The sequence below is a fragment of the Diadema setosum genome, chromosome 17 (genome assembly GCF_964275005.1).
Source record: "Diadema setosum chromosome 17, eeDiaSeto1, whole genome shotgun sequence".
Lineage (NCBI taxonomy): Eukaryota > Metazoa > Echinodermata > Echinoidea > Diadematoida > Diadematidae > Diadema > Diadema setosum.
The window spans coordinates 6,659,533-6,676,132 of record NC_092701.1 but is presented as its reverse complement, the minus strand read 5'-3'; the positions used below and the strand labels follow the sequence as shown (position 1 = coordinate 6,676,132).

Sequence of the window (16,600 nt, the reverse complement as noted above, 5' to 3'; positions counted from 1 at the left end):
ACATACACGTACATATATTGTTTGTTTTTACATCTATCTTGGGGGTTCAGTGTGAAACAGCTGTAATTAGGTGAATTGTGCGAGTCTCAAGCTTAATGCACGAGAGTTGGCAGCCCTGCAGTGATAATCCAAGCAACCTGCATATTTAGATTTAGGACTACATCTATCTTCAATGGCTACTATTATCCAAGTATTTTATATCATCAGTCATTTATTCTTTTCATTTTAATATGTCATGATGCACAAAGTGCGATCAGTCTTCCTTTCACTTGGTGGGACAATAACAAAATATATCACTGGTATCTTTGGGGGCAAGTGTTTTAATTCATAAAGCCATGTTTATATGTAGTATTTTAATGCATGGCTGTGTAATTATGCAGCCGATTATTTTGTTCTAACCCGCATCCCTATCAGCCTCCTACTACACATGCAACATGTAATACAAACAGATCTATTCACTTTCTTGACCCCCAGAAATAAAGTTCTGTATTGACTGGAGTATACACCATATAGGTCTAGTGTTTGTTGTTATTGTTGTTGTTGTTATTCTCAAGAATCATGATTGCACACTCTGTGTGCTGCCTGTACACAGAGATAGTCAAAGTTTGACCATTTCATACCAGTGATTCGCCACCTGCAAATAGCAGGTATATCTAACTCGTAAACATGTACATGGGACTATGCAACATATGTGACCTTTCTAGAATGAAATAATACCATATCTGACAGACAGTTCTATGTGAACTGGTACATTGCACTTGCCCCGACTGAGACTACAACATATACTGTATGCACATTCATACCAGATAAAGTACTACCTGTATATAAAACCGCCTAGAAAGAGCAGCCTTAATGGACAAGTGGTCTTTGTCAAGAGGCTAATCAAAATGTGAAAATGTGAAATGCTGGAAAACAAATGCAGCAGTCTTGATGGAAAGATAATTTTTACAGACAGGTTTTCCCTAAAGCATGTTTGACTGTATTCAAGAAACACAATCATACAATCACTTCAGGAAAATCTTTGGTACTGTCGTACCAAGGTATTAAAAAAAAAAATCAAAACATATTAGAAACTAGTGCAAAAACCTAATGCAACCTTCTAACTAATGAATAGAATACACATTTATTTTCAAAAGGGGATTCAATTCTTCTTCTTTAGTCTTCAACTAGGTTGCTGGCATTGCAAAGAAAAAAAAAATTAAAGTTGCAACCAACCTTCATATTTGACTGGCTAGCTTTCGTCCACTCCTGTGGACTCTCTCAAGCTGAATGATTCTTTTTACACCTTTGCTTTGATTTGGGACTCTGGATATACAGTTAAGCCAGCGATCAAGTTCCCCCTAGATCGCGATCGCGGGCGATCAGTGATCGCATACGCGATGTGTCGCAATCAATTGATTGTATGCCGAATTGCATACAATCAATGATCGCGTATGCGATCACTGATCGCCCGTGATCGCGATCTAGGGGGAACTTGATCGCTGGCTGAACTGTACAATGTCGCCTACATAACTAGAAATGTCGCTACGGCGACTGATGCCTCCGCCATAATGCATGATTCTCCCAATAGGTGTATAGTACAATGTCTTGACAATGTGTGATGACAGTTTCACATAACTGGCAAAATATCGAAATAACAGGTTTGTCAGAAATATCTTGAATGTTCACTTTCCACGAACTGGGTTTGCTATAATTGTCTATTAAAGAGTGCAGGTACACATATTTGGGGAATTGAAAATTTTTACTTGACTTCTGACCGACCTTATTATAAGTTTATGCATTGAGTATAATTTTCAAGGTATGAAGAAAGAGTGTAATTACAGTACAAAATATTTTTTTTTTCATTTAAACCTGACCTTTGACCCTTAACCTTTGACCTTTGACCTTCTGGCTGGACATTTCCAAGACAATCTCCATCAAGTAATACATGTACATATATCACACACTTTTAAAACTAATAATGCAATCATTGCATACACTAGTATACATGTATGAGGAAAATACAGCAGTAACATTTTGAGGAGTTGACCTTGACCTTTGAACCCCTGACTATTGACCCATGACCCCTAAATTCCCTAGATAATCCCTGCCAGTCAGTACATGCATATGTACCATATTCCATGAAGATACATTGAACCATTTGCGAGAAAAGTGACATTGAAACATTTTCACCTAACCTTTGACCTTTTGACCTTTGACCTTATGACATGAAACTCTCTCTGGAGAATCCTTACGCAGTAGTACATGTCTACACTAAGTTTCAAGAAAATAACTGCGGGCATTGCATAGATATGGGGGAAATAGCAACATTTTTAGCATTTGACCTTGACCTTTTGACCTTTGACCTCTTGTCAATGTCACTAGAATCTACTCAACTAATTGTCCCATCATACATCATCCCTGGACCAAGTTTGGTGAAAGCTGCTTCATCCAGTTTTGAGTTATCACATAAACAGATAAATTTTAGGATTTGACCTTGATCTTTGACCTTTGACCTCTGTCCGATTTCACTGAAAAACTAATCAAGTAATTGTCCCATCATACATCATCCTCCAACAAAGTTTGGTGAAATTTGCTCCATACAGTCTTGAGTTATCACGTAAACGGATACAATTTCATGATTTGACCTTGACCTTTGACCTTTAGCCGATTTCACCCAAAATCTTATCAAATCGTTGCCCCATCATACTTCATACTTGGACCAAGTTTGGTAAAATTCCAGTAAATATTACTCAAGTTATCGCGTAAACGAAAGCGGACGGATGTACGGACGTACGGACGTACGTACGGACGGACGGACAACCCGAAAACATAATGCCTCCGGCACCACTTCGTGGCGGAGGCATAATAAGCTCCCATGCATAACCAGACAGGCAGCAAAGGTATGGAAAGAATCATTTGCTTTGAGAAAGTCCACTGGAGTGGACAAAAGCAAGCCAGTCAAATATAAAGGCTGATGGAAGCTTTCATTTTTGTTGAGGTGTATCTTTCCCAACCTATTGTAACTTTTCTGTACGATCCACACTCTTTCACAGTCTTAAACATCACATTCCAGCATGTTTAACATGGGAACAATTACAAAAGTGGTTACTTAACCAAGACATTACAGACGAAATCAAATCCAAATTCTTCCATTCACAATGGGTTTCCACACATATGAGACAACGGTGATCCATTCATACTGGACAATGACTGAATTTCTGGTTTAGATTCACATTAACAACCTTCTATAAGTAAGATGACATTTATAATATGTCATGTTCAGGTTTAAGTACAGGTGGTATCGAAAAAATGTGACAAACAAGCATCAGTCAAGTTTTGACTGTGATTGGGAAGTAAAATGTAACTTCCCAACACATGTGTTTACAAAAAAAAAAAAAAAAAAAAAAATTATATGACCGGGCAAGCACAAAGCAGGTCTCTCGTTGTATCCTCTGTGGGAGACTCCAAAAGTGAGATATTTGTTTAGACTTGACACAAGGTCATTGAATACAAAGTTTGCAGAAGGGGATGGTCTTGTTAAAGAATGCTGGAGAAAGTGTTTCACAAGCTTTTCAAAGATGACTTCAACTAGCATTACAGTTTCACATGGTAAAAGTGATGAAAATCTACCAAGATTTTAGTACCTTGAACTACAGCCTGGCCCAAGCATCGATACCTAGCTGGCATAATTTCAAGTTTCAATGTCATCTTTCAATTTTAATATGTGACTTGAGTTTCTCTTAGTTTGAGACCCCTCCTGCCTGAATCTTCTGCAGCTTCACTTGGGGTAGGCCCTACCATCAGTGAACTCTAGAGAAAACTTGTGCTCACTGAAAACCAAACTATGTATTGCACAGGTACCACAAAACGTGGGCCCAATGAAAAAGGGTCGCAAAGACATGAATACAAGTAGGCACTGATGGCAACATCTAAGGCATATCTGTCCCTGTTTAGAGGTACGGGTGTTTGAAAAACTATTGACAAGGTAAACAGAACATCCCCACACAGGGAAACCCAACTATAACAAGGTTGCAGGGACTGCTGATTTTACATATATATAACCAATACCTCGTAAAATGTACGACACCCCCCCCCCCCCCCAAAGATCAGCTAAATATAGTACAATGTAATGGAAAATCTGGACTGCCAAATTCACCTCGTTAAAACAGCAGGCTCCATTGTAAACGGGTATTCTAATATAATGGGATTTCCCAGTACATTCAAATTGTATGAATACACTTATTACAGAGGCTGTTCCAAGGAATCAGGAAGCTTGCTGAGCATATATAGCAACAACTGCAACAAAGAGTTTCAAAATATAGAAATGCATTTGATAGGAATGAGTTAATCAAAAGACTCTGAACTGGATCCTCTAACATAATATTTAATGATGTGAATACATTATGTTACACCTGCCTCTTTGGTGTGTGTTTTTCTTTTAGTTGAGATAGTGGACGAGTTTGCTCACTTTTGCCTGAATTATTTTCAAGACCTACCCAAAGGATTTTGGGATGATGTTATGTCCAGCAACTTGAGTCAGTCCAACACACCCCTGCAGCCATCTCATAACCAAACAATAAGTTCAGGGAACCTTGTTATACTATGTCCTATAAATCATGACAATTACGTTATATCAGGTTTCTCACTATATCAGGGCGTAAATATAAAGAAACATAAAGATAGGGACAAGCAATATCACCTTGTTATAGGAGGGTTTTGTAATACCAGACCTCTTTGTAACAAGGTTCCACTGTACATAGCCATATCTCATGCCACAGGATACCATGTCTGAATTTATCAATCCTTAAAAAAACCAACATAAAGCTGAAGAAGTCCTTTCTAAATCATACCGACAAGTGCTCAATGTGAGACATATCATGTAGCTCAGTGGGGCATCAAGTTATAGTGGACAGAATTATTCAATACGCTACATACGTGACCCGCTACAACAAAAGGATCCTAAAGCCGCTGACGAGTGAGCCGAGAAAATCGAGTTTGAAGTCAGATCATCAAAATCTGTCAAAACATTCGAATTTCTGTTTTTGACATAATTTTGTAGTTTAATGTATCTTCTATCATCTGAATTTTGAAGCGAAATGATCAAAAGGAAAGGCAAGAAAATTGTGTTTTTCTGGACCACGATTTTCCGACTTTCAATGGAACAGAAACGTGTCCTAAGATTTGGATTCAGCGCCGCAGCTAGACTCTGCCCCTAGCAACGGGGGAGTGATCTCATTGGTCAGTGCGTGTCATCCTGGTTACTGATTGTTCGTGCGTAGACCGCTGGTGCTAAGCTTGAATTGACATTGCACAGGTCGCTAGGAGCATACCTTCTATTGTCAAGCGGTGAAAACTGTCTCGCCTCCCCTTGATCATGTTAGCGTCGGAAGGAAAACTTTCAAGGCGTTTTTCTTGAAATTCTGATTTCTTCTACTACTTGACATGCACTAATAAAATCATCGATATCTCCGCAACCTGAGTACTTTTATGACTTTGTTATATATGAAATCAAAGTAGAAGAGTAAGGGAATAATGTAACGTCATTTTCAGAAAATTGTCCTCCCCCGACTTTTGGATCCTTTTGTTGTAGCAGGTCACATATATGCACTTCAGCTGCCTTTTTACTCATTTAGACATCAGAAAGCCACTGTTCATGCAATTGTGCAGGATCAGCACCAGAGAGATCGCATAGCTCTAAGAACGGGGCGTAGGGCTAAGCGCCCCCATGACCAGAGGATCATAAAGCTGTCATGGCCATCTGATCAACGCGATTCTTCGAATACCAGATTTTGAGTGTGTGGTCATCACTGGCGGTGATCAGCACCTCAGGGTCGGTAGGGTTGAAGGCCACACAGTTGACCATGTCATTGTGGGGCAGGCGGGTGAGCAGGGTGCCATAGTGACGGTCCCAGATGTATCCTTGGCGATCTTCTGCACCACTGAGAATTGAAGGACAGAATGAGGATATGACAACAAAATGCGCATCCATATCTATGATTAGAATGTATCTAGAATATGACAGAAGAGAAACATTTCATAATACACAATTAAAAAGAACAATTAAGGCACATGTGCAACTGAAAGAGCTTAGAGGATGACACATGAGGAAACATTAAAGAAACATGTCTTTGGATTTAATAGTGATGCAACTATAAGAACAAAATTCTGCTGTCCTAAATTGTTCTTACCCTTTAATCATTTTTATGCATGAAAAGAATCTTCAGGTACAAGACCCTACAATTTTTATACGATTAAAGATGTTTTCATTATGATTACATAATTTGCAATTATAATGCCTCATGTGGCAAACCACAGGAAGCTTTCATCCTTTCTGCATTAGCCATATGAACTCTGAGATGATCCAGAACACTCACTAGAAGCAACCTAATATCAAACCTAAACTCACATGTTGTGACTATAAGCCCTTTATCACCCTCCTTCTTTTCCTGCAATCTCTCCCCCCCCCCCCCCCCCCCCCACTTATGGGCTTTTTGCAGGCTTGTCTTGTCTTGGAGACTCTCCTATATCCAGAACATTGGTAAATAGATCCTCTCATGACAGGTGAGTTCTCATTCCAACTCCATATTTAAAGACAGACACACTCCCTCCTGTAAGCTGTCATTACAATACTTCAGAAGAGGGTTTTTTTTTTTTTTTTAATCATCATTAGAATTTGATAAATATTTTCGTGATCTTCAAGATATTTTGTAACGCTCTTTTTAAATTCTCAAGAGTCCAAAGATAAAGAGAGTCAAAAAATACCCTTTTGAAAAGAAATCTCCTCTTGAAAAGTCAATACACCACTTATATTCCAATTTTTGTGCCGTATTTCAATGCGCAAAAAGTATCCCCTTACTGGACAGGATTTTGGGACCGAGTATGCAGTCCCTCCGACACCAGAGTGGGAGCACCGCGACTGCTATGGTAACAATGACAAACTTACCTCGCAACATACAAATCACCGACGCTAAGGAATATGATGTTGCATTCGTCATTGGGAGAGAACGCCTTGTGACCCCTGAACCGCTTGACCTCCATCAAGGTGTAGAGGTCAAACATGCGGACCTCAATCTCCTGGGCAATTGGGGGCGGGGCTAGGGCATCTGTGATGTGGTAGTCTTTGGGCCAGGACCGACAATTCACACAGAGATACCTTAAAGGAAGATGAAAGACTCCAATCAATGCAGAGTTTGCACAAAAAGCAAACAGTCACATTAGCTTCTTCATAAATTGCCTGATAAAGTATAAACCTTCACTGTAAAACAGTAAAACCTTTAATTTTTTCACCATACAAAAAGAAAAAACAACAACAATGCAGTGGAATATATTATGTGAAACTTTTTCCACAGAGACGGGGAATAAATCAAGCCTAGACTGTACAATTGAGTAATATCATAACTTCTGTCCAACTTGAAAAAAAAAAATATATATATATCAGCCAGATATTGATAGATATAGAGACAAGTCTGTGCAAGAATTTTCTGTAATAAATGTCCAATAGTTTCAATCCATAAGCTGGAATATTTTGTTGACAATTTCCACAAAAAAAAAAATCACATTTCATGGAACATTTGCCACAACTCAAACTTACCTGTGATCAGGTGACAAGGCCAGGCCCAGAATCTGGCCATGAAGGTCCAGGACATGATCCACCTTGTCAAACTCCAGCTGCGGTCTTTGAGGTTGCGGATGCTGCTGCTCCTCCCCACCTTCTGCACCGACCACAGCTGCCATGACTGGTGGTGGTCCTTCCGGTGATGGCCGGGTGGGGTCTTGATGCTTTGCAATGCCCAGCGGTCCCTTCACGGTGTCCATCATGTTGGGCTCGATGTGCTTGATGCAGATCTGGTGCGGAGTGTAGGCCACAGCTCCCCTCATGAAAATGAGGTGTTTGTGCTGGTTGTCCTCCTTCTGCAGCGTCCTCCGGCGCCTCACCTTGGGTCGGTGAACAAACTCCTGCGAGTCCGACTGGCTGCTACTCGACAGGTTATTGCTGTCCTCTTTCTCCTGGGCAGTTGGTGATACCACCGCATTCCCTGCACCTTTACTGGTCTTGGCATCTGCAGCAAGTCTAACTAAAGATTCATCATCGAGACTCTCCGTGCTCCCGAATGTGAACTTCTTCCCCCACGCTCTCACGATGTCGCTTCCACTTCCACTCTCGCCGGCAAATGTCAGTGAGGTGTAATCTGTATCTGTGCTGGAGAGAACCGTGTCTGTTGAACTGCACCTAGAGCCAACCACAGACTGGACTTCCTCTCCCCTTAGGGCCGCCACGGAGTGATCGGCATAGCTTGTGGACGGTCCTCCCTGGAGAGACCTCCCAGGAGAGTGTCTCAATGCTCTCTGTTTCTCACTAGAGTCTGCACACTCCGGCTCCAGTCCATAGATCAGAATCTTCATGAGATCCTCATCAACATTCTGTCGTCCCCGCCGCATTTCTGCATTGCGCACCCTGCTCCACAGCTTGCTGTAGCTCGTTTCTGTGTCGCTGGATGCCCCCTGAGACTGCTGCTCAGAATTCTTCAGAATGCTGGTTCGCTTCTCGCCAGCTTTGCGCAAGCTCTTGCGAAATGATCCCGGTGGTGTGACTGATGAATCACTAGCCTCTCGCTTCAAGGGATGAGTCCTAGATTGCACATCTTGGGCATCTTGCATGGCCCTATCTCTATCGCTGACACCATCTTGACTACTCCGGTGGGTTAGTAGCTTCTTTCCCCTTGGTTCACTCTCTTCTCCTGCAGTGGTTGTCCCCATGGCTCCAAGAGCCTCTTGCTTATCTTCAAGCATTTCCACATCTTGTTCATGTTCAAAGCATGCTTTGCTGGTTGAAGGCATGTCCACATGCAGTTCTGCTCCTTTGGAACCCCCATCTGCACTTCTGAGGCCTTTAAGCCTCTTTCCTGGGCTCTCTTTGCCTATCCTCTCTTGCTGCAGTCTCCGCTGCTCATGCACACAGTCCGGCTCGCTGGCTGTCAGCTCCGTGTCGCTCTCGTAGGCGCTGCTAGCCTTCACGTCCGTCTCGCTCTCGCTGGAACTGACCGCTCTGCTGGAGTTCAGCGCCGACTGAGTGCTCTGCTCTGCGGTGGTGGACTCTACCTCCCCCTCCTCCTTCTTGTCCTTGTTGCAGCCCAGCTTCAGATGCTGGAGGAGGAGTTCCTTGCCCTGCCCGAGGTTCCGGCAGTTGGCCACAGTGATCCCCCTCACCGTGCTGGCATTCATGTTGAGGAACTTGAAGAGTCGCATCACCACGGACTCCTGCTCGGAGTCAACCTCCTGGGTGGCCTTGTTCAGCCACAAGGCTGAGCAGGAGGAGAGCTGTCCCAGGTAGTGGAGATTTCCAGAGAGGAGGTAAGAATTGTTCAGCCAGCAGCCAAAGATATCATAGGGCTTGTTCTGCACGCGGGCTTGGAGGGCAAATTCTTCTGTGAAAACAGATATCAAATGATTACTGATGTAATCTCACACACATGATAGAATATTACATTCACTTTGACAACTGATTTTAATATCATTAAAGGAACAGAGAATGAAAAAAGTGTTCAGTGCACTAAAAGATAATTTCATCACATTTGAAAATCAGTCAGAGAGCAGAGAGATGAGTAAGGGGTACGTGAGGATATGCAGGAACATGAAAATTTAATAAATATCATTCTGTCCTATGCATTTTAGTCTGAAGCTTTCAATTTCAAGTACTGTAAGAGTGGATATTTTTGCGCGACTAATTTTTTTTTTTTTTTTTTTTAAAATTCTGCGGAATCAAGACATCATGCACAGGAACATATGGTAAGAAAAAAATATTCGCGTGCTTTTATTTTCGCTCCACATTCTGGTTGCGTGAAATACGTGAAAATTTCAACACCACGAAAATTTCCACTTTTACAGTACCTTCTATCAGATAAATTTGGATATGGCCAAATAAGCAAACAATCACTAGTATTCAATACAAAACTTAATGTTACCTTCTTCAAGAGCAATTTACCTCAATTAAAAATGTGGATACAGTGAATGCAGAAATATTACAAATACAAAATGGTGAATTCTGAGAAAATTGGATAATCCTTTAAAAGATTATCCTTTATTCAAAGTTCTGGTGCCTCCACTGAGAGCTAAAGAGACTACAACAGTTTGTAATATCATAGTAGGATAATGATATCAAGAAAATTTATATTCAATTTAATTCAAGTTCAATGTATTTTCATTTCTCTAGCATTATGAAAGAACACTTGACTTGCCTCTTTCAGAAGGCATGGGGGAATGATATTACCCTCAACAAAGGTCAGGAAGAAGTGAAAGTAATGCATAATTTTCATTAAAGATGAAATTTTGTGGAATTCTTGCTATATTTTCTGAACATCATTGTCCTATTGTGCTATCATTAACTATTGTAGTCTTCTTATCAAGCAATGGCAACACTAAATCTTTAGATACAGATACAGATTCTTTCATTTTTCTCAAACAATCATGTATTCTAGTAACATTGCTGCATTCATGAAATCGCATATCGTCGCTGGGGCGACAAGACGTCATATCTACAAAATGTCAAATGTTCAGGAGAGCCAAAAAACATGGCAGCCAAAGCACTGCATCAAATGGGAGAGCATTTCCTTTGACATGCCATGGTGGCTTTAGTTTTTTGGTAAGATAGCTAGGATTTAGACAGGACATCACTTCACTGACTATCTGATTGTTAATCCAAAGAAGTCATTTTCACCAAAATATCAGATACAAGGTCTCGTTGCCCCAGCAACGATATGTAACTTGGCTAAATTTCCCTTTTTAATCCATCATATTCTTAATAGACAATGATGTGAAGTCAATTACACTGTGCTTTCAAGGACAGCTACAAATGATCGTACATGTGTGACTGAAAAGTATGCCGAGTAGGCCTACCATATGACGAATTTCGTGAGTCAGGCACTATTCACAAATTTAACAATATATGCAAAAAAACTGACACTGATTCCAACATAAATGCTACATGCATGCCCACATTTCTCCATCCATTGCTGCACTTGATAATCGTAAATTTAATCACTCATGAATTTGTCAGGAAGTCCCGATTAGCGAAAACTTGACTCGCTAAATATATGATGTATACAGTATCTCCCAAAACACCGAGTTAAAAGGAGATTGATAGGACAGGATCTACACCATATATTTTGGGTGCTATTATGAAACCCTTTGAAATACTGTCCCCTGCAACACAAATGCAACTAGTACTGCTATGCTACTATATCCTATCCTTGACCACTTGGAGAAATGCCTTACTAGTCTTGACTTCTGAAACATTCTGCTCCCAAAATATGTAGGTGCATACCGTATCTTATGGAAATATTCATCAGTGTACACAAACAAAAACGAATGACAACCATATCAGCACCTTTGAGGTTGAACACAGCAATCTCTCCCGATGTGCTGTTGGGACCAAAATGCACCCCTGAGACCAGTAGAAGGGAATCTGTGGTGTTGAACTGGGAGAACTGGGTGAACTGCCAACGAAACAGCTCCTTCATGTTCTCTGAGAACTTTAGGTTTGCCGGTGGTCCAGTTCGCCACACCTACAGGGTGATGAAAGACCATCATATGCCAAAGATTACTTAGAGATCAAAGGTCAGACACAATGTTTCTCAGTAAATTTCCCAGTGATGAATAGCCAAAAAGAACAATTCAAGAAAATATCAGACTGATATCATACTGGCTGATGCTGAGGTATTCTATACAAGTTTCACTGTCACATTTAGTGATGAATGGAATGCAAACATTGACAAACAAGTCTAAATTTTGGGTGGAAAAAAAAAATCTGTTTTTCTTGCCGGCCTGTCCAGTCAAAGACAAAGTGCAGGTGTTTCTCAAATAAAATAGAACCTGTTTTCTTTCAGTTCCATGTCCTTTTTCCACAATGTAGTTTAGTCTAATTTAAGCATGGGTGATGATCTCATTTTGTTGTACAAATGTGCTTTGATGATTTAAAACAGACAACAATCAGCACACTTAAGTGAAATTACACATTATAATATATAAATGCATAAGTGTTTGTTTGTTTTGGGTTTTTTTTTTGTGGTGGAAAGATTGTCATTCACAATGAGGTTTACAAAGATTGACCCTGCATGTGAAATAAAATTTCAAAATAACTCACTACAATTGTGTGTGTCTGAATGGTTGAAAGTCAATGGATCATACAAATGCTTGTCAATACCACCATAACAGTTTGAACGGTGCTCCTTGCAACTTGACCATTTTTCATGCAGCTAAAGGGGATTTTATGTTGGCATATTGAGTAAAGCTGGAGCTTATTAACAGCATTCATACAATGCTTCAAGCTATCCAAAACTTTGTATTACATGAGGATGACCTTGCACACATGAATAAGATCCAACTAATTTGTTATTCCGCAAGTAAAAGAGTTTATTACGATTATTACTACAATGATTCAACGTTATATGAGACAGGGCAATGCGTTTCAATGCTCTCATACTGATACGCCACGTCTGTTTTCACCCGATAACTCTAAATAATTTACAGGACTAATAAGAGTGATACCAAAATTTCCAGCATCGGACAGCTGTGGTGTTCTGTGTACCTTGATGGTGCCGTCCTTGGAGCAGGAAGCAAAAAGTTTCCCATTGTGCGAGAAACTGACGTGCAGCACCTGATCGTTGTGGTCCGTCAGCTGCTGTACACACACTGCAGGAACCCGGTACTTCAGCCGCCTGCACTCCCTGCACACGGAGAAAACGGAACAATGCACTACATCAATAATATCAATCTTATTCATCTTATTATTTACGTCGACGTAGGGCAGTTTGTCAATCTGTTGCAATACCAATCTGGTCATTGATTGGCCCATGAATGGCTCGAGTTGCACAAAAAAGTTTCAGTGCTGATTTGGCAGTGACCAGAATGGATATAATGTCAGGCTTTTCAAAAGTTTCTCATAGAACTACATGTATTGCATTTAAATACAGAACAATTTCATATACATTGTAGAACTATCTTGTCTGCACGTTTTTTTTTTTTTTTTTTTTGGGGGGGGGGGGACAGTGCCTCTCACAAAACTATGCAGTCACCTCAGACAAGCCATAATATCAATGAAAGCCTTTACGTGTAGCAGGGAGTCTTGTTTCTAGTCATTTTTTTGTCATGTCTCTTTTGACCATTTAATTTCTATATTGATCTTTCAATAGAGGGAGAAAAAGACGTATGAAGACACTCTTTAAAATTCTGTTGTATCTATTTACATTTCATATTCAAGGCATCTACATTGTAGGCAGATTCCTTCATGATGTTAATAGGGGCGAGTTGTTATTGACAAAACAACAGTAATATTCCTAGTGTATATTGCACAGTAATGGCATCAAAAATGTCCTGCCAGTACTGTAAAAGTGGATATTTTCGCGCAAGTAATTTTTTGCGCTCAACCGCGTAAGACACATTTTGCGTGTTTTTAGTTCTGCGGAATCGGGACATTAATTACTGGAACATATGGCATGCAACAATATCTGCACGCTTTTATTTTTGCACTAGATTCTGGTTGCGCGAAATGCGCAAAAATGTCCACACCTCAAAAATTTCCACTTTTACAGTACTTAATATTGCAAGCACACAGACGCACATAGAGTCAAGTGGTATAATGACTACAGAAAAAGCTTTTGCTAATCAACATTCATGAGCACAAAGGTACTTGTCAACATTATCTCCCATATGTTATAACACTAGTATAACATCACTATGACTCTGTATGCTCCATACATGTATATTTTCTAGTGGTTTCATTTCCTTCTGTCGGATGAAGATAAAGCATGGTATTATCCAACTGTACATGTACAACTAAAGTGTAGGTAGTTTTGCAATGATGAACAAGGTAAAGACATATCAAGCTCATTCTGCAAGTAGACAGAAGTATATAGTCTTGTGGCTCAGTATGTACACTTAGCCATTGTGACTCAGTGGTCAAGGCCAACGGTCTCTCTATGTAGAGGTCCCTGGTTCAAGTCCCCTAACAGTAGTAACAGCAGCAGTTGTTAATTCAATAATCTACACGTAGGAAAGACATTTTATCTTCAATGCATAGTCGGTCTGAGGAGCTTCACATCTTTGGTTCAAAGATAGCATAAACATTCAAACAACAACAACAATAGCAACAACAAAAACAACAACAACAACATCAACAACCACAAAAGCAGCAACAACCACAACAGCAGCAACAGCTACAACCACAAAGGCAGCAACAACAACCATAACCACAATAACAATAATAATAATAACAATAACAATAGAAATAACAATAACAACAACAGCAACAACAACAACAACCACAACAACAATTGCTGCCTATGTGGCAACGCAAGAGAACTGCATGAGACACAAACCTGTAGTAGGAGGAGTGACCAGCCGGGAGGGGGATTGTGGAGTGGATCTTCCACTCCCTGTAAAGCCGCTTCTTCCACAGCAGCTCGTCATGGCTAATCCTGAGCCAGGTGCGACAGGTGCAGCCCGCCCTCTGTAGTTCCCGCGAGTTGAGGAAGGAGAAGATGTGCACCACCAGGCTGTCCGGCAGGCAAAGCCACATGCTGGGGGCATGGCCCTCCGGCTCCTGCATATCCCACTAGTGTTTCTGAAAAAACTACAATCAAGGAAGCTAATGCTATTCAGCAGGAATATTCTACAAAATAATTTTCTTTTCTTTTCTTGCTCCTTGATTGATTTGCAAAAAAAAAAAAATTATCAGTATTAAAGGAGATCTACTAAATTTCCTGGGCCCCGTCTTATAAAGCCTTCAAATCAATCACAAGTCCCCAAATCAATCGCAACTTGCATTGCAGCTCACAAGAAACTTGTGATTGATTTCTATCACAAGTCTTTATAAGACAGGCCCCAGGAAGTCCATACACTGATACAGTATGCGCCACCACATTCCAGTTGGCTCTGTTCACGAGTGAGAAAATCAAGTCAAGGAAACGAAATGGCTGAGGTTTCATCCCCTTTATACTGCCTGAGGAACTAAGGTAAGCTGAAAAACTTGTGGCATTTTCAGAATCAATTAAAATCATTTACATATCATCACGATTATGCAAATTAGATGTGATGATGTCTTTACCTCACTACTCGGCCAAATCGTGATAATGGTCCCCTCTCGTTCTGCGTGTGTGTCTCCACTATCGACTAGATTCTATGTGCAAAGTCTATGATTATGAAGGTTGAGAGAAGAAGTCCCTGGCTATGACGAAATGAATGACGGTGAATGGAGTGGGCTGTGGGGACCTAGACAATTCGCGATACGCCCACTAAACTTATGCACTTGTCAATGTAATGACTCACCCCACTACCCCCGGACATGGGTGCGTCATTTCCTCGTTTGGTCCGTCAAATTTGTGACCCAGGTGTTCGTCATTTTACCAGCTTTGTCCGTCAAATTTTTGACCGAGGGGTGCGTCAAAATCCCATCATTGTCAGTCAAAATTTTCACCGAGGGGTGCGTCATGGTACGTCACTTGGCTATGGAAAATAACACGCTTTATTTTGAACCGAGAGGTGCGTCATGGTACGTCACTTGGCTATGGAAAACTGCACGCACTTTTGCACGCTACCAGTACCGGATACACGTACCGCGAGTGAAATTACAGTGAGCGCTTTCCCTCGGCAGGTGAAAATCAAAGTCGGGAAGCGTTTTGGAATAAGAGGGAAAAATGCTTGCCAGAATCTGGCAAGCAAATAATTTAAAAGCCACCCTTTCTCCTTACATTTTCCCTCCAACAAACCCATGAAATCATGCATACTCAATCTCAAACCAGGGACTGTTCAGCGATGAACAACTTAGTTCAAACTTTACTGTCGAACACTTAGTGCCTATTGCATATTGCGATGCAACACCAACACACATTGCTATCAAAGAAAGTTTGTTTACATTCCAATACAATGTGCGTCTAAATGATGTTCTGTGGTGACAAAGGCAAATTTTTGACAGTAAAAGAAGCGGCAGCAGAAGAAACTGCCCACCACATGCCATTTTCTGCTCGCGGGATAGCCCGACCAGCAGATGCGCGACGCTGTTAGCTAGCTGTGCGAATCTCTACGTACAGCGACTGGGCTGTATCGTCGGTTGAGAATGATAAGGGCGTTAAGTTGTCACTAAACCCTTGGGCCCGAATTCACGAAGGTGGTACAAATGAAACCATGGTTTAAACCATGGACAAAAACCATGGAGCGCCAAGTGTCGCATGGATTATTTCGTTACGAAATCAGTCATTTCGTCTATGAAATGATTATTTTTTAACGAAATAACAAAATTTTGTAACTAAATGAACATTTCGTCCACGGAATGATAATTTCGTTAACGAAACAGTCATTTTGTCGACGAAATGACCCATTTCGTAGCGAAATATTCCATGCGACACTTGGCGTTCCATGGTTTTTGTCCATAGTTTAAACCATGGTTTCATTTGTACCACCTTCGTGAATTCGGGCCATAGTGTTCAAGACAACTTAACGCCCTTCTCATTCTCAACAGACGGTATGTAGTTACTCGCGGGAATGCCGTGGCGTGGTGTGTACCTGTGCTGCAGCAGTATGCATCCACCGGACTAGCAATCGCCGCGCACACAGAGTGCATCTGCAC

The 16,600-nt window shown here is 40.9% G+C and overlaps 1 protein-coding gene across 1 annotated transcript; it reads right to left on the bottom strand.

Moving 5' to 3' along the window:
• Window positions 1–5,159: 5,159 nt before the first annotated feature.
• Window positions 5,160–14,554, bottom strand: LOC140240968 (F-box/WD repeat-containing protein 5-like). Its single transcript, XM_072320742.1, has 7 exons — window positions 14,355–14,554; window positions 12,566–12,704; window positions 11,366–11,543; window positions 8,892–9,407; window positions 7,574–8,840; window positions 6,926–7,135; window positions 5,160–5,921 (listed from the first exon to the last, which is right to left on the bottom strand). The coding sequence occupies exons 1-7, from the start codon at window positions 14,552–14,554 to the stop codon at window positions 5,720–5,722; spliced, it is 2,712 nt and encodes a 903-aa protein (XP_072176843.1). The 3' UTR covers window positions 5,160–5,719.
• Window positions 14,555–16,600: the final 2,046 nt, after the last annotated feature.